The sequence below is a fragment of the Carcharhinus amblyrhynchos genome, chromosome 2 (genome assembly GCF_965287045.1).
Source record: "Carcharhinus amblyrhynchos chromosome 2, sCarAmb.v2.hapA, whole genome shotgun sequence".
Lineage (NCBI taxonomy): Eukaryota > Metazoa > Chordata > Chondrichthyes > Carcharhiniformes > Carcharhinidae > Carcharhinus > Carcharhinus amblyrhynchos.
The window spans coordinates 148291377-148310320 of NC_137325.1; the positions used below are offsets into that span (position 1 = coordinate 148291377).

Consider the following 18944-nt stretch of genomic DNA (forward strand, 5'->3'; position numbering starts at 1 on the left):
CCCAGTGCAGCAGTGCTAACCACTGCACCACCCATTAAACGTTAAACCTTTAAATTTCTAATACTGTTATCCCTGCTCATATCGATGTTGTCTCGTTTTAGCCCCTAGTTGTATATTTCTGGTATGGAACATGTCTTCTACTGTGTAGACGGACAAAATATCTGTTCAAAGCCTCTGCCATTTCCTTATTCCCCATGAAACGTTCTCCCCTCTCTGCTGGTGAGGTTCCCACACACACGTTAGTGATTCTCTTCCTTTTTATATATCAATAAACACCCTTATCCTCTTTTCCTTCTTCAACCTTTTACACGAAAGTGTTCTCTTTGGAGGATTCCAAAACAATCCCAACTTTTTTTTAGCAACATTGCAAGTTTTTGTATTTTAATCTGTTACCTGTAACTTGCTGAGTGAGCCACAGATGGGCCCTTCTTGCTGAGTGGGATATATTTTTTGTTGCACGTTTTGAATCGGTTCTGTAAATGTCCCCGAGTGTTTATTTACCCGCTTCCCTCTTCATCTAATGACCCCGTTCACCGTAGCCAATTCTTCACTCAAGGGATCAAGGTTGTACTCAGTAAAATTCAACTCCGAGCGGTCATGTAAACTATTTCTCATTTCAACAAGACTTGTTAACAAATAGGTACCGTTAGCAGAAAAGACTATTAAGCTGCCAGTCATGAATTTTAATTATTTGAGCAAAATAACTTGCTGCCTTGTTCTGCTTGGTGCTGCGCTGACACACTGACTGGTTTACCTGCCAGGCTTTTCCCACGCTCGGAGTGACAGATCCTCAACACGATCCAAAATCCAGCAGCGACCTCATCCCAGTGTTGCCAGTTTGGAGACACACTCTCCATAAAATGCAATAGCAAACCAACACAAGGTTGAAAAAGCAACAAACCTTCACCTGACATAAGGTGCCTTGAATCGGGCACCAACTGCACAAAGGACAACATCCCAACAAAGGCTCCCAGCTCTTCAAACAGATCAATGGGACCTCAAGAAGGAGGTCCAGCAATGCAAAGCAGGATACCAGATATAGGCGTTCCTGTCCATCGCTCCCTCACCCTGGGGTTCCTATCCATCGCTGCCTTACCCTGGTCATCCTGTCCATCGCTCCCTTACCCTGGTCACCCCGTCCATCGCTCCCTTACCCTGGTCATCCCGTCCATCGCTCCCTTACCCTGGTCACCCCGTCCATCGCTCCCTTACCCTGGGGTTCCTGTCCATCGCTCCCTTACCCTGGGGTTCCTGTCCATCGCTCCCTTACCCTGGTCATCCCGTCCATCGCTCCCTTACCCTGGTCATCCCGTCCATCGCTCCCTTACCCTGGTCATCCCGTCCATCGCTCCCTTACCCTGGTCACCCCGTCCATCGCTCCCTTACCCTGGTCACCCCGTCCATCGCTCCCTTACCCTGGGGTTCCTGTCCATCGCTCCCTTACCCTGGGGTTCCAGTCCACTGCTCCCTTACCCTGGTCACCCCGTCCATCGCTCCCTTACCCTGGTCACCCCGTCCATCGCTCCCTTACCCTGGTCATCCCGTCCATCGCTCCCTTACCCTGGTCATCCCGTCCATCGCTCCCTTACCCTGGTCATCCCATCCATCGCTCCCTCACCCTGGTCATCCCGTCCATCGCTCCCTTACCCTGGGGTTCCTGTCCATCGCTCCCTTACCCTGGTCATCCCGTCCATCGCTCCCTTACCCTGGTCATCCCGTCCATCGCTCCCTTACCCTGGTCATCCTGTCCATCGCTCCCTTACCCTGGTCATCCCATCCATCGCTCCCTTACCCTGGGGTTCCTGTCCACTGCTCCCTTACCCTGGTCACCCCGTCCATCGCTCCCTTACCCTGGTCATCCCGTCCATCGCTCCCTTACCCTGGTCATCCCGTCCATCGCTCCCTTACCCTGGTCATCCCATCCATCGCTCCCTCACCCTGGTCACCCCGTCCATCACTCCCTTACCCTGGGGTTCCTGTCCATCGCTCCCTTACCCTGGTCATCCCGTCCATCGCTCCCTTACCCTGGTCATCCCGTCCATCGCTCCCTTACCCTGGTCATCCTGTCCATCGCTCCCTTACCCTGGTCATCCTGTCCATCGCTCCCTTACCCTGGGGTTCCTGTCCATCGCTCCCTTACCCTGGTCATCCCGTCCATCGCTCCCTTACCCTGGTCACCCCGTCCATCGCTCCCTTACCCTGGGGTTCCTGTCCATCGCTCCCTTACCCTGGTCATCCTGTCCATCGCTCCCTTACCCTGGTCATCCTGTCCATCGCTCCCTTACCCTGGTCACCCCGTCCATCGCTCCCTTACCCTGGGGTTCCTGTCCATCGCTCCCTTACCCTGGTCATCCTGTCCATCGCTCCCTTACCCTGGTCATCCCGTCCATCGCTCCCTTACCCTGGTCACCCCGTCCATCGCTCCCTTACCCTGGGGTTCCCGTCCATCGCTCCCTCACCCTGGTCATCCCGTCCATCGCTCCCTTACCCTGGTGTTCCTGTCCATCGCTCCCTTACCCTGGTCATCCCTTCCATCGCTCCCTTACCCTGGTCATCCCGTCCATCGCTCCCTTACCCTGGTCATCCCGTCCATCGCTCCCTTACCCTGGGGTTCCCGTCCATCGCTCCCTTACCCTGGTCATCCCGTCCATCGCTCCCTTACCCTGGTGTTCCTGTCCATCGCTCCCTTACCCTGGTCATCCCGTCCATCGCTCCCTTACCCTGGTCATCCCGTCCATCGCTCCCTTACCCTGGTCATCCCGTCCATCGCTCCCTTACCCTGGTCATCCCGTCCATCGCTCCCTTACCCTGGTCATCCCGTCCATCGCTCCCTTACCCTGGTCACCCCGTCCATCGCTCCCTTACCCTGGTCACCCCGTCCATCGCTCCCTTACCCTGGTCACCCCGTCCATCGCTCCCTTACCCTGGTCATCCCGTCCATCGCTCCCTTACCCTGGTCATCCCGTCCATCGCTCCCTTACCCTGGTCATCCCGTCCATCGCTCCCTTACCCTGGTCATCCCGTCCATCGCTCCCTTACCCTGGTCATCCCGTCCATCGCTCCCTTACCCTGGTCATCCCGTCCATCGCTCCCTTACCCTGGTCATCCCGTCCATCGCTCCCTTACCCTGGTCATCCCGTCCATCGCTCCCTTACCCTGGGGTTCCTGTCCATCGCTCCCTTACCCTGGTCATCCCGTCCATCGCTCCCTTACCCTGGTCACCCCGTCCATCGCTCCCTTACCCTGGTCATCCCGTCCATCGCTCCCTTACCCTGGTCATCCCGTCCATCGCTCCCTTACCCTGGTCATCCCGTCCATCGCTCCCTTACCCTGGTCATCCCGTCCATCGCTCCCTTACCCTGGTCATCCCGTCCATCGCTCCCTTACCCTGGTCATCCCGTCCATCGCTCCCTTACCCTGGTCATCCCGTCCATCGCTCCCTTACCCTGGTCATCCTGTCCATCGCTCCCTTACCCTGGTCATCCCGTCCATCGCTCCCTTACCCTGGTCATCCCGTCCATCGCTCCCTTACCCTGGTCATCCCGTCCATCGCTCCCTTACCCTGGGGTTCCTGTCCATCGCTCCCTTACCCTGGTCACCCCGTCCATCGCTCCCTTACCCTGGTCACCCCGTCCATCGCTCCCTTACCCTGGGGTTCCTGTCCATCGCTCCCTTACCCTGGGGTTCCTGTCCACTGCTCCCTTACCCTGGTCACCCCGTCCATCGCTCCCTTACCCTGGTCACCCCGTCCATCGCTCCCTTACCCTGGTCATCCCGTCCATCGCTCCCTTACCCTGGTCATCCCGTCCATCGCTCCCTTACCCTGGTCATCCCATCCATCGCTCCCTCACCCTGGTCATCCCGTCCATCGCTCCCTTACCCAGGGGTTCCTGTCCATCGCTCCCTTACCCTGGTCATCCCGTCCATCGCTCCCTTACCCTGGTCATCCCGTCCATCGCTCCCTTACCCTGGTCATCCTGTCCATCGCTCCCTTACCCTGGTCATCCCATCCATCGCTCCCTTACCCTGGGGTTCCTGTCCACTGCTCCCTTACCCTGGTCACCCCGTCCATCGCTCCCTTACCCTGGTCATCCCGTCCATCGCTCCCTTACCCTGGTCATCCCGTCCATCGCTCCCTTACCCTGGTCATCCCATCCATCGCTCCCTCACCCTGGTCACCCCGTCCATCACTCCCTTACCCTGGGGTTCCTGTCCATCGCTCCCTTACCCTGGTCATCCCGTCCATCGCTCCCTTACCCTGGTCATCCCGTCCATCGCTCCCTTACCCTGGTCATCCTGTCCATCGCTCCCTTACCCTGGTCATCCTGTCCATCGCTCCCTTACCCTGGGGTTCCTGTCCATCGCTCCCTTACCCTGGTCATCCCGTCCATCGCTCCCTTACCCTGGTCACCCCGTCCATCGCTCCCTTACCCTGGGGTTCCTGTCCATCGCTCCCTTACCCTGGTCACCCCGTCCATCGCTCCCTTACCCTGGGGTTCCTGTCCATCGCTCCCTTACCCTGGTCATCCTGTCCATCGCTCCCTTACCCTGGTCATCCCGTCCATCGCTCCCTTACCCTGGTCACCCCGTCCATCGCTCCCTTACCCTGGGGTTCCCGTCCATCGCTCCCTCACCCTGGTCATCCCGTCCATCGCTCCCTTACCCTGGTGTTCCTGTCCATCGCTCCCTTACCCTGGTCATCCCGTCCATCGCTCCCTTACCCTGGTCATCCCGTCCATCGCTCCCTTACCCTGGTCATCCCGTCCATCGCTCCCTTACCCTGGTCACCCCGTCCATCGCTCCCTTACCCTGGTCACCCCGTCCATCGCTCCCTTACCCTGGTCACCCCGTCCATCGCTCCCTTACCCTGGTCACCCCGTCCATCGCTCCCTTACCCTGGTCACCCCGTCCATCGCTCCCTTACCCTGGTCATCCCGTCCATCGCTCCCTTACCCTGGTCATCCCGTCCATCGCTCCCTTACCCTGGTCATCCCGTCCATCGCTCCCTTACCCTAGTCACCCCGTCCATCGCTCCCTTACCCTGGTCATCCCGTCCATCGCTCCCTTACCCTGGTCATCCCGTCCATCGCTCCCTTACCCTGGTCATCCCGTCCATCGCTCCCTTACCCTGGTCATCCCGTCCATCGCTCCCTTACCCTGGTCATCCCGTCCATCGCTCCCTTACCCTGGTCATCCCGTCCATCGCTCCCTTACCCTGGTCATCCCGTCCATCGCTCCCTTACCCTGGTCATCCCGTCCATCGCTCCCTTACCCTGGTCATCCCGTCCATCGCTCCCTTACCCTGGTCATCCCGTCCATCGCTCCCTTACCCTGGTCATCCCGTCCATCGCTCCCTTACCCTGGTCATCCCGTCCATCGCTCCCTTACCCTGGTCATCCCGTCCATCGCTCCCGTACCCTGGTCATCCCGTCCATCGCTCCCTTACCCTGGTCATCCCGTCCATCGCTCCCTTACCCTGGTCATCCCGTCCATCGCTCCCTTACCCTGGTCACCCCGTCCATCGCTCCCTTACCCTGGTCATCCCGTCCATCGCTCCCTTACCCTGGTCATCCCGTCCATCGCTCCCTTACCCTGGTCATCCCGTCCATCGCTCCCTTACCCTGGTCATCCCGTCCATCGCTCCCTTACCCTGGTCATCCCGTCCATCGCTCCCTTACCCTGGTGTTCCTGTCCATTGCTCTCTTACCTTGGCGTTCCGGACTGTGGTGGACGCTCCTTTCTGAATGAGCAGCTCAGCAACGTCGAAGTTTCCACAGGTCAGAGCATCGTGTAGGGGGGTGATCCCTTCACAATGAGGTCCGCCAGGGTCATTCACATTCACCCGGTGATCTAGCAGCAGTCGTACGATCTCTGGGGAAGGTAACAGCCGTGGTTTAAATTCCCACAGATACAGGGCAGTGTCTGGCTCCCATTCCCACCTCACTGACTCTCCTTGTCTCGAATGCACTGATTCAAACATATTAATGTCAGAGAACAATGACAGCTCCTCAAACCCCTGGCTCACTCCGACACAGGGTAAGTCCATCGTTGCCAGCTCTCGAATCCCTCTCTCCTTTCCCTCTCATTATCTCACCATGATGAGTACAGCTCCCAACTCCCCTCTCATCTGTCCCAACATCCTGTTCTGTGCACTCTTCTCCATCCCACACATTCTCTGTTAAAATACAAATCCCAGTCCATTGAAGCCCAATCACCCTGTACCCAATCTGTCAGATACCACAGAACTGCTACAGTCCAGAGGCCACTCAGGCCATCATGTCTGTGCCAGCCCGCTGAAGGAACAGTTCCCTCAGTGCCATTTCCCCACCTCTTCCCTGTAATCCTGCTCATCCTTCATTTTCAGTTAACTCTCATTCCCTCTGGAATTCCTCCATTGACCCTGCTTCCAGCACCTTCTCAGACAGACCCTGAACCTCTTGCCGTGTGAAAACTTTCTCCTCATGTCTCCATTGCTTCTTTTGCGAATCATTTTCAATCTGTGCCCCTCATTCTCCATCCTTTTCCGAGCAGGAACAGTTTTTCCTGATCAACTCTGTCCAAACCCCTCATGATTTTGACCATCTCTATCAAATCTCCTCTCAGCCTCTCCTCTCTGAGGAGAACAGTCCCAACCTCTCCAATCTCTCCTCATTGCTGGAGTTTCTCATCCCTGGAACCATTTTTGTAAACCTCTCCTGCGCTCTCTCCAATGGGTTCACATCCTTCCTATACAGTGGGGCCCAGAGAGGAACATAATATTCAAAAGGCATGCATGCAGTGGGTCGTGTGAGGGCTGCTCTTGGATATTGCTTTGAGAGTTGCCTAGTGCTTCACGTCGTTACTGTACGCTTAAACTGGACCAACTGACGGGCAACACGACAGCTCAGTGACTATCACTGTTTGCTGTGCGGATACAGGGACCCGGGTCAGATCTCCGACTTGGGGCGGTGTCTGTGAGAGTTTGCACATTCTCCCCGTGCTGGTGTGGGTTTTCTCCGGGTGCTCCGGTTTCCTCCCACACCCCAAAAATGTGCTTTTAGGCAAATTGTCCCTAAAGTAGACCTCCCTTAATCTGGCGCACATATAATTCTCTAAATTTGCACCCCTTTATTGTGGAGTCCACAAGATGCAGACAAAAGTCGTAGGTAGGAGGAGGATTGGAATGAGGCACTCACTGAGTGTTAAAACGGGCAGCGCGGGCTTGTAGGGCCGAACGGCCTGTTTCCTGTGCTTTGTTGTTCTTATTCCAGCTGAGGCTGTGTCAGTGGCCTAGACAGCTTCAAAATAACCTCCCTGCCCAATGCCCCTATTAATGCAGCCCAGGACACTGTACACTATCATTAACCACTCTCCCCACCTGTCCTGCCATTATCAATGATTATGTATACATACACCCAGCTCCCTCTGCTCCTGAACCCTTTATTTTATATTACCTCACTGTGCTTTTCCTTCCAAAATGATTCACTGCACATATTCTACTTGAACTTCACCTGTCACCTCATCAAATCCGGAGTTAGACTGTTGTAACTGGCCAGACTTCCCGTGGTTACCCAGGACATGGGGAATGTCCCAGAGTTCCGACACGGAACAGGACACGTACTCGATGGGTTGGAGCAGCCCTGCCATTCCTTTGCGTTTTAGAATGGAAACCTTACTACTACTAACTGGTAAGTAAATAAGCAACTAAGTACTCACCACTACTAACTGATCAGGAAGATTTACTCCCTTCCCTTTGATTGACGTCACTTAGAGAGAAGGAAGGCAACGGCAGGTTTTACTGAAAGCAGATTTTTACAGTTTTAATTTCCCAGCTCTCCCTCGACTAATTCCCTAACTTTGAAAAAACGGAAACAAAAGACATTCTCTCTTCCACCTTCTTCCGGCGGGAAAAAGATACAAAAGTCTGAGGTCCCGTACCGACCGACTCAAGAACAGCTTCTTCCCTGCTGCTGTCAGACTTTTGAATGCACCTACCCTGTATTAAGTTGACCTTTCTCTATACCCTAGCTATGACTGTAACATTACATTCTGCACTCTCTCCTTTCCTTCTCTATGAACAGTATGCTTTGTCTGTATACCGTGCAAGAAACAATACTTTTCACTGTATGTTAATACCTGTGACAAACATAAATCAAATCAAAGTTACAGTACTCAGCAGCCAATCAAATTGTGGCCTTCCTGTGACTGTTGGCAAACACTTCAGTGGTCACGGGCATTCGGCCTCTGACCTTCGGGTAAGCATTCTCCAAGGTGGCCTTCACGACACACGACAGCGCAGAGTCGCTGAGCAGAGACCCCGTGACTTGCCTGGGTTTGCAAAACCTCACTTACTGTACTGTCTGGAGACAATACACATCTCTGTAACCTGTGATCAGTGCTCCTTCCACACACATTGTCAGCCACTTCAGGTCTTGAACAGCAGGTTAGGTGTAAGGATTCGCATTCTAATCAGTAATCTCTAAACCGTCTGTGCTTTATATGCTCTGTCTGAGGCCAGAATTCTCCATTCACCTGAAGAAGAGGGAAACCTCGAAAGCTAGTGAGTTTACTATCAAATAAATCGGTTGGACTAAAACCTGGTGTTGTCAGACTTCTTACTGTTTCAAACTCCAGTGCACCCCCCTTCTCCAGGGTCCGCCCCAGCTCCCGACCCTCCCCACCCCTCCCTGGGATCCGCCCCAGCTCCCGACCCTCCTCCCTGCCCCCCAGGATTCGCCCCAGCTCCCGACCACACCCCCCACTCCCCGGGATCCACCCCAGCTCCCGACCACCGCCACCCACCCCCCCCCCAACGCCCGCGACCCGCCCCAGCTCCCAACCCTCCCCGGGACCCATCCCAGCTCCTGACCCCACTCCCCGGGATCCACCCCAGCTCCTGACTCTCCTCACCGTTCCAACTTCCTCTTGGCCTCGCAGCTACCTCACTTCAGCTGATCTCCTTTCCCTCTCTCTGCCGTAGTGGGATTTCAAATCTCCCCTCCCTGTGTGCCTATCCTGTCACTGGCTGTGGTGATGGACCTTTCCCTTCACCTGTCCTCTGTTACTGGACAGGCTCTGCAATGGATGCTTCAGTGAAACTCTCCAGCACAGCTTTGAGCTTTCTCTGCTCACTGCCCCTCACTCTGTGTCCCACAGGGACAGACTCACCCAGGTGGCCATGGTTGCAGGCTTCGTGTAATGGTGTCCAGCCGCAGTAATCCCGGAGATTGAGGGGGTGGCCCTGATACAACAGGAAACCAATCAGCAATTAGAAACTCAAACTCACTCAAATCACACACTCATCGTGGTCACTCTCAGCACAATTAGTGAAGGGACTGTGGAAAGACACAGCACTTTTCACAATGCAGCATTACAAAGGGTACGAGGCAGAGGGCACCCGAGGGATGAGGTACTGGGCCCCAGGCAGGCAGGGTGAGGGGAAAGGGAGGGGTGAGGAAGGTGCGGGCATGAGGGAGGGGACAGGCGTGATGAGGGAGGGCAGGTCGGCTGCCTACAGTTGATTTGATGATCTGAGGTCACTCCATCCTGAAAGCTGGTTGGAGCCATTCACAGCTGGAGACCCAGAGTAACAACAATGCGAACATTCAGTGTGAGGGACCAGCGCTGGTATAACTACAGTCAACATTCAGTGTGAGGGACCAGTGCCAGTATAACTACAGTCAACACCCAGTGTGAGGGACCAGCGCCGGTATAACTACAGTCAACATTCAGTGTGAGGGACCAGTGCCAGTATAACTACAGTCAACACCCAGTGTGAGGGACCAGCGCCGGTGTAACTACAGTCAACATTCACTGTGAGGGACCAGCGCCAGTATAACTACAGTCAACACCCAGTGTGAGGGACCAGCGCCGGTATAACTACAGTCAACACCCAGTGTGAGGGACCAGTGCCGGTATAACTACAGTCAACACTCAGTGTAAGAGACCAGCGCCAGTGTAACTACAGTCAACACTCAGTGTGAGGGACCAGCGCCGGTGTAACTACAGTCAACATTCAGTGTGAGGGACCAGCGCCGGTGTAACTACAGTCAACATTCAGTGTGAGGGACCAGCGCCGGTGTAACTACAGTCAACATTCAGTGTGAGGGACCAGCGCCGGTGTAACTACAGTCAACATTCAGTGTGAGGGACCAACGCCGGTGTAACTACAGTCAACACCCAGTGTGAGGGACCAACGCCGGTGTAACTACAGTCAACACTCAATGTGAGAGACCAGCGCCGGTGTAACTACAGTCAACATTCAGTGTGAGGGACCAACGCCGGTACAACTACAGTCAACATTCAGTGTGAGGGACCAGCGCTGGAATAACTACAGTCAACACCCAGTATGAGGGACCAACGCCGGTATAACTACAGTCAACACCCAGTGTGAGAGACCAGCGCCAGTATAACTACAGTCAACATTCAGTGTGAGGGACCAGCGCCGGTATAACTACAGTCAACACCCAGTGTGAGGGACCAGCGCAGGTGTAACTACAGTCAACACCCAGTGTGAGGGACCAGCGCCAGTATAACTACAGTCAACACTCAGTGTGAGGGACCAGCGCCAATATAACTACTGTCAACATTCAGTGTGAGGGATCAGCGCCGGTATAACTACAGTCAACATTCAGTGAATGACCAGCGCAGGCGTAACTACAGTCAACACCCAGTATGAGGGACCAACGCCGGTATAACTACAGTCAACACCCAGTGTGAGGGACCAGCGCCAGTATAACTAGAGTTTGGCACAGTGAACAGAGAATCCATTCAGCACGTGGCCCCCCCCACCATCAGGAATTGAGTTCTTTACCTTCTCCACCAGACACTGGACATGTTTGAGATTGCCCTCGATGCACGCTCGGTGTAACACCGTCTCCCCCTTCTCATTTCTGCGGTTCCACTGTGTACACACAAGCAGTAGTATACCCATCAGGACAGTCACACCACAGCAGCATAGCCCATCACACACACTGGGCTGTTAGAAACACACGCCTACTCAATCTCAAACATCACACAGCAATAATAATCCAATATGATTACAAACAGCTACGATCAAAGTGAATGGCACAGCAGGCTCGATGGGCCGAATGGCCTACATCAGCTTCTTTTCTCTATGTTTCCAGAGAGATGATACACTGATACAAAAGGGTGAAGAGGGGTATGGTTTTCACACAGATGGTTGTGAGTGTCTGGAATGAGCTGCCAGAGGTAATACAACTTAACATAAGATCTAGGAGCAGGAGTGGGCCATCTGGCCTCTCGAGCCTGCTCCACCATTCAATAAGATCATGGCTGATCTTTTTGTGGACTCAGCTCCACTTACCCGCCCGCTTACCATAACCCTTAATTCCTTTACTGTTCAAAAATTTATCTATCCTTGCCTTAAAAACATTCAATGAGGGAGCCTCAACTGCTTCACTGGGCAGGGAATTCTACAGATTCACAACCCTTTGTGTGAAGAAGTTCCTCCTCAACTCAGTCCTAAATCTGCTCCCCCTTATTTTGAGACCATGCTCCCTAGTTCTAGTTTCACCCGCCAGTGGAAACAACTTTCCTGCTTCTATCATATCTATTCCCTTCATAATCTTATATGTTTCTATAAGATTTCCCCTCATTCTTCTGAATTCCAATGAATATAACCTCAGTCTACTCAGCCTCTCCTCATAAGCCAACCCTCTCAACTCCAGAATCAACCTAGTGAATCTCCTCTGCACCCCCTCCAGTGCCAGTATATCCTTTCTCAAGTAAGGAGACCAAAACTGTACACAGTACTCCAGGTGTGGCCTCACCAGCACCTTATACAGCTGCAACATAACCTCCCTGTTTTTAAACTCCATCTCTGTCGTGGAGGCAGAAAACAGCACTCACTATCCTGATTGGAAATATATCGGTGAAATGCAGGGAGGTTTCTTCCTGTGAGTCTTAGAAAGCAGTTGTTGAGTCTGTTGATCCTGGCGATTGATAGGTTTTTGGAGGCTAAGGGAATGTGGTGGGAACGTGGAGCAGGCGGAGAATGTTCAGAGTAGCGAATGGCCTGCTCCTGGCCCAGTTATAGTTACAGGGCCAAAAGAGAGAAGGCTGGGAACTCTCAGCAGGTCTGGCAGCATCTGTAAGGAGAGGAAAGAGCTGACGTTTCGGGTCCGATGACCCCTTGTCAAAGCTCTTTTCTCTCCTCACAGATGCTGAGATTTTCCAGCATTTTCTCTTTTGGTTTCAGATTCCAGCATCCGCAGTAATTTGCTTCTATAAAGTTATAGGGCCTCCAATAGGAAGTGTACAGAGGGCAGTGACACAATGACTCACCCGGTTAGTCTTCCTCCGCCCAGGGACTGATTTCTCATACCCTTCCATCTCATCGTCATCTGAAAAAAATAGGGCGACAGTTAGGACAGCCTAAGGCACACCACTCGATAAAGCGAGGCTGGCTAGCTACACACAGCACGTGCTGCGGGAAATGAGGAAACTGTAAACCGCGTCAGGACAAAAATCACAAACCTCACCACCGCTGGCTCTTAGTGAGGGAACCAGAGGCTGGAGAGAGGGGAAGACAAGGGGTGTTACTCCTGATTGCACCCTCCGGACAGCCTTCTAGCACTGGATAAATACCCGGCTCCACTGGGTCACACACGCCCCCCCCCCCACCCCGGCTCCACTGGGTCACACACGCCCCCCCCACCCCGACTCCACTGGGTCACACACGCCCCCCACCCCGACTCCACTGGGTCACACACGCCCCCCCACCCTGACTCCACTGGGTCACACACGCCCCCCCCCCCACCCCGGCTCCACTGGGTCACACACGCCCCCCACCCCGACTCCACTGGGTCACACACGCCCCCCCCCACCCCGGCTCCACTGGGTCACACACGCCCCCCCCACCCCGACTCCACTGGGTCACACACGCTCCCCCACCCCGACTCCACTGGGTCACACACACGCCCGCCGGCTCCACGGGATCACACACGCACCGCCCAACGCCACTGGGTCACACACGCCTCCCCCCACCCCCCCCCCTACCCTCCACCTCCCCCCCCACCCCCCTACCCTCCACCTCCCCCCCCCACCCACCTACCCTCCACCTGCCCCCCCACCCACCCCCCTACCCTCCACCTCCCCCCCCACCCACCCCCCTACCCTCCACCTCCCCCCCCACCCACCCCCCTACCCTCCACCTCCCCCCCCACCCACCCCCCTACCCTCCACCTCCCCCCCCACCCACCCCCCTACCCTCCACCTCCCCCCCCACCCACCCCCCTACCCTCCACCTCCCCCCCACCCACCCCCCTACCCTCCACCTGCCCCCCCACCCACCCCCCCACCCACCCCCCCTACCCTCCACCTCCCCCCCACCCACCCCCCTACCCTCCACCTCCCCCCCCCAACTCCAGTGGGTCACACACACCGCCTGACGCCACTGGATTATATACGTATCCCCGACTCCATAGATATCTATATTCTAGACTCTCTCCTTGGCCCTCTATATCATAAAGCACACACAGTTACTGTAGAAAATATAATCTGTACAAACATGTCTCCAATAAGAATCATACTCTATACACAGAGACCCTCCATCAGGATCTTACTCTGATACACACCCGATCAGTGGAGACAGAATCTACATAACCCTCTGTTTCAGCCATGCCACCTGCTGTACGTACCACTCTCAGAGAGCTCCAGCTCACTATCTTCCACAACTTCACTGTTCTCCAGTTCTTCAGTCTCACTCTCATCCCCACTCTGGCTGCCCACCGTCTCTGTCAGCTCCTCAAGCTGGCCCAGGGTGACGCTGGCCTCAGGACGACTCATCTTCTGTTGGACGGAGTGAAGCAGCTTCATCACTCGGAGCTGCAGGAGGGAAGTCACGGAGTCATACGGTGCAAAAACAAAAGGTCCTTTGGCCCAACAATATCTACCACTAAAGGTGTGCTAATCCCACTTTCCTGCACTTCTCCCATATCCTTGAATGTTTTGGTATTTCAAGTGCTCATCAGGATATTTTTTAAAAGGCTGTAAGGTTTCCAGCCTCCACCTCCTGGACAATGCACTCCAGATTCTCACCACTGAGTGTTTTCTCAAATCCCCCCCTGAATCTTCTGCCTTCACCTTAAAACCATGCCTCCTCATGACTGACCCCTTAACCAAGGGGAAGAGGTCTTTTGATTAGATTTATTATTGTCACATGTATTAACATACAGTGAAAAGTATTGTTTCTTGCGTGCTAGACAGACAAAGCATACCATTCATAGAGTACACGGGGGGAAGGAAAGAAGAGAGAGCAGAATGTCATGTTACAGTCACAGCTAGGTAGTAGAGAAAGATCAGCTTATTAGATGGTAGCTCCCTCTCCACCCTGTCCATGCCCCCCATAATCTTGAACACCTCAATCAGGTCACCCCTCAGTCTTCGCTGCTCCAGAGAAAACAACCCAAGCCTATCCAACCTCTCTCATAACTTAAATGTTCCATCCCAGGCAGCATCCTGGTGGATCTCCTCTGCACCCACTCCCTGCGGAGAGAGAAACAGAGTTAATGTTTCAGATCGGTGACCTTCTATCAGAGCTGCTGTTTGTGATGATTGAGGTCCGGGGACGTGTGGGTTGGCCATGCTAAATTGCCCCTTAGTGTTGGGGGGGCTGGCTAGGGATGATGCATGGGGTTGTGGGGGTGGGGTCTGGGTGGGATTGTGGTCAGTGTGGGCTTGGTGGCCTTCTTCTGCAATCACATCCTGCAGGACTAGAGGGCACAGCCTCAAGATGGGGGGGGGCAGTTCAGAACGGAGTTGAGGAGGAACTTTTTCACTCAAAGGGTGGTGAATCTCTGGAATTCTCTGCCCGTTGAAGTGGTGGAGGCTGCCTCGCTGAATATATTTAAGACATGGGTAGATAGGTTTCTGATAGACAAGGGGAATTAAGGGTTATGGGGAGAAAGCAGGAAAGTGGAACTGATCCACTTCAGATCAGCCATGATCTTATTGAATGGCGGGGCAGGCTCGAAGGGCTAGATGGCCTACTCCTGCTCCCATCTCTTACGTTCTTATCCTTCCGATAACATGGTGACCAGGACTGCTCACAGTACTCCAGCTGTGGCCTCACCAACGCTCTGCACAACTCTAACATTACCTCCTCGCGCTTATAATCTATACCGCGCCTGATAAAAGCAAATGTGCCATCATTCTTCTGAACCATCCTACTGACGTGCTCTGCTGACTCCAGCAATCTGTAAATAATTACCCCAAGATCCCTGACAGAAAATGCTGGAGAATCTCGGCAGGTCTGACAGCCTTGGCAGAGAGAGAATAGAGCCAATGTTTTCAGTCTGGATGGCCCAGCAGTATCTGTGTGCCGGAGGCCCGGGGCTGGGCGGGAGGGGAGACCCGGGGCGCGGGGGACCCGAGACCCGGTGCGCGAGTGTGGGGGATGTGGGGCACGGGGGGCAGGAGACCTGGGGTGCGAGCACGGGGGACCGGGAGAGCAATCTCTAGCAGGAAAAGTAATCCTCCATCAAACAATAGCTAGAAGCAAAATACTGCAAGTGCTGGAAATCTGAAACACAAACAGAAAATTCTGGAAACACTCAGCAGATCAGACAGCATCTGCAGAGAGAGAAACAGAGTTAATGTTTCAGATCGGTGACCTTCTATCAGAGCTGCTGTTTGTGATGATTGAGGTCCGGGGACGTGTGGGTTGGGTGGATTGGCCATGCTAAATTGCCCCCTAGTGTCAGAGGGACCGGCCGGGGATAAGAACATAAGAAATAGGAGCAGGAGTAGGCCATCTAGCCCTTCGAGCCTGCCCCACCATTCAATAAGATCATGGCTGATCTGAAGTGGCTCAGTTCCACTTTCCCGCTTTCTCCCCATAACCCTTAATTCCCCTTGTCTATCAAAAACCTATCTACCCGTGACTTAAATATATTTAGTGAGGTAGCCTCCACCACTTCAACAGGTAGAGAATTCCAGAGGTTCACCACCCTTTGAGTGAAGAAGTTCCTCCTCAACTCCGTTCTAAACTACCCCCCCCCCTTATCTTGAAGCTGTGCCCTCTAGTCCTGCTATCCTTTCTAAGCGGGAGGAACCTCTCTACCTCTACCCTATCCATCCCTTTCATTATCTTATATGTCTCTATAAGATCCCCCCTCATCCTTCTAAACTCCAACGAGCACAGGCCCAGTCTATTTAGTCTCTCTTCGTAGTCCAACCCCCTCATCTCCGGTTTCAGCCTAGTAAACCTCCTCTGCACTCCCTCCAAGGCCAAAATATCCTTGCGCAAGTGCGGCGACCAAAACTGCACACAGTACTCCAGCTGCGGCCTCACCAGTGCCCTGTACAGTTGCAGCAAGACCCCCCTGCTTTTATATTCTATCCCCCTCGCTATAAAGGCCAGCATCCCATTCGCATGGTGCATGGGGTTGTGGGGGTGGGATTGCGGTCAGTGTGGGCTTGATGGGCCGGGTGGCCTTCTTCTGCACTGTATGATTCTATGACAGAGAGATACGATGGATGTGTGGACAATTTACCTGGACACGGTGGGTCAGGTGACCTTTGTGATTTCAGCACAAAGAACTCACTCGTGTCTCTAAGACACCATTAAGATGTACGAGTCCTTGGGTGTGGTACCCTCCCCTGTAAAGGCATTCTGAATACAAAACCACCTGTGAATTTACAGCTCATAGTGTCTGGATATTTGTAGAATCTCACATTCAGTGCCCCCTCCCCTGCTGGCTCCATGTCTACAAGCTCCAAACCTAACAAAGAGTGGTTCATCACAAGGAGGTGTGAACAGCCACCATTCATCATCATTGTGTGGCAGTGTCTTCTAACATCGTATCATCAATACGGGTAATATGAGCATTCATCATGTGGTCATATGAGTGAAACTGACTGAATGATAACATTATTCAGAGGAGCAGCCAGGGGGTTAGTACAGAGACCAGCAGGACACAAGAAGGAATCACCTTCCAGCAACAAGGAATCCTAATTAATACAACTAGCCAACTCAGACAGTGACAGAGAACGGGGCTAACTTATCTCCACCTATAAAGACTCATCTCCACAGAAGCTCAACCATAGCTTTATGGGGAAAATCCAGGGTCTTCCAACTTCCTTTTGCTTGCAAAGAACCTCAAGAGAGAACCCACAAAGCCTGCAACACTTGGGTCTTAAAGGACTGCTTTAGACATGGGATATTTGGTTAAGAGTCGAAATGCATACTTCATCTCCAGAATTCATATTTTTGTGCGTGCGCATGAGACAGCGCACATGTGAGAGAGAGAGTGCGTGTGTATGAGTGAGTGTGTGTGTGAGCGCATGCATATGAGTGCGCGAGTGAGTGCGTGCAGGTGTGCGTGAGGGTGTATATGTGTGCATGAGGGTGTGTGTGCGTGAATGCGTGTGCGAGTGTATGTGTGAGAGTAAGTGTGTGCATGCGAGTAGGTGCATGCGTGTGTGCGTGAGCGTGTGTGTGAAGGTGTTTTCATTGCAGTTACACTTTGGGGTGTTGTGTGAATAAACATTTATCTCTCCTTACCAGGTAGCCTGTTTAGTGTTTATTCTTTGACGTCCCAACAGTCAAAAGGTTTAAAACACTCCCACTAAAACATACATCCTGTAGCAGACATCAAGGCACAGACAAGGGGAGAGTTATCTGGCCACCCCTCACTGTAACAGTTCTGACCAAATCTTCTGCTGCCAGTCTCTGGAACAATCTCACTGTCCTTCCCAGACACACAGCCTGTTCACAGTTGCTTCTTTTCATTTTTAAATAATGTCCAACAGTTAAAAGAGTTAAACTGTTTTATTTTGTTAGTGTTATATTTAAACTGTGTTAGGGGTAAAGTTTGTTTAGATGAACGATCCCACATTAATTGGGGGAATTAGTGTCGGGTGAAGTATCCTAACCTCACATTTATATTCAAATAGTCAAGGTCTAATCGGACTTTGTAATACAGCTTAGGGTTCGGGTCCAGCAGCCTAACCAATGTGATGGGAGGGGAGCTCTCTCCTTGCTCCTGAATAGAACAAAGCCCTGATAGAGCGTTGTGGAAATTTACCTGCAGTCTGGGTAGCTGAGCTTCCTCTGCACATCGCAGTGCGTTGCGGTAACACACCTCCAGATCACCGTACGCTTGTCCGCCTTCTTCTTTGGTCAATGCCATATTTATCCAGGTCTCGCACTCCTGTAACACACACAGTTATTTACTAGCTGCTGGAGACCAGCTGAAGCTCAGCCCTTGTGCTTGAGGCATTCCCCATCCTCCCAGCGACAGCTCACTAACTGGATGTGATAAACACTATCCCCCACTCCCACCCTGTCAGGAAGCAGCAGTTTGGGTGGCTGATTAAGAATGGTGATAGATGCTTGCTGGCCAGTGAGGAAAATGCTATGGGAATGGGACTAACCGGATGATAGCACAATGAGCCAAACACACTCCGTCTCCACTGTTTCATTCAATGAAGCAGCATCCTGCAATAGGTTCCAGCCTCGAGATGCTGAGACTATCAGCCCCAATATAGAGGAGCATCTACAAGACGCACCGCAGCAACTCACCAAGGCTCCTTAGGCAGCACCTTCCAAACCCACCACCACTTCCATCTAGAAGGACAGGAGCAGCAGATACCTGGGAACACCCTCACCTGGAGATTCCCCTCCGAGTCACTCACTATCCTGATTTGGAAATACATCGGCTGTTCCTTCACTGTCACTGGGTCAGAATCCTGGAACACTACACTGTGACAAGTGTAATCTCCCCTTCCTTACCCATATAAAATCATAGAATCCTGCAATGCCATTGGTTCATCGAGTCTGCACTGACCACAATCCCACCCAGACCCTATCCCCATAAACCCCGTGTATTTACCCTAGCTAGTCTCCCTGAGACTAAAGGCAACTTAGCATGGCCAATGCACCTAACCTGCACATCTTTGGACTATGGGAGGAAACTGGAGCACTTGGAGGAAACCCACGC

At 53.4% G+C, this 18944-nt stretch overlaps 1 protein-coding gene across 1 annotated transcript in view; it reads right to left on the reverse strand.

Moving 5' to 3' along the window:
* Nucleotides 1-18944, reverse strand: part of tonsl (tonsoku-like, DNA repair protein) — a 56141-nt gene that overhangs the window by 17050 nt on the left and 20147 nt on the right. Inside the window, 6 exon segments of the mRNA XM_080214906.1 lie at nt 5708-5871; nt 9148-9220; nt 10793-10882; nt 12286-12344; nt 13641-13827; nt 18030-18155. Of these exon segments, the coding sequence (XP_080071032.1) occupies nt 5708-5871; nt 9148-9220; nt 10793-10882; nt 12286-12344; nt 13641-13827; nt 18030-18155 (699 nt within the window).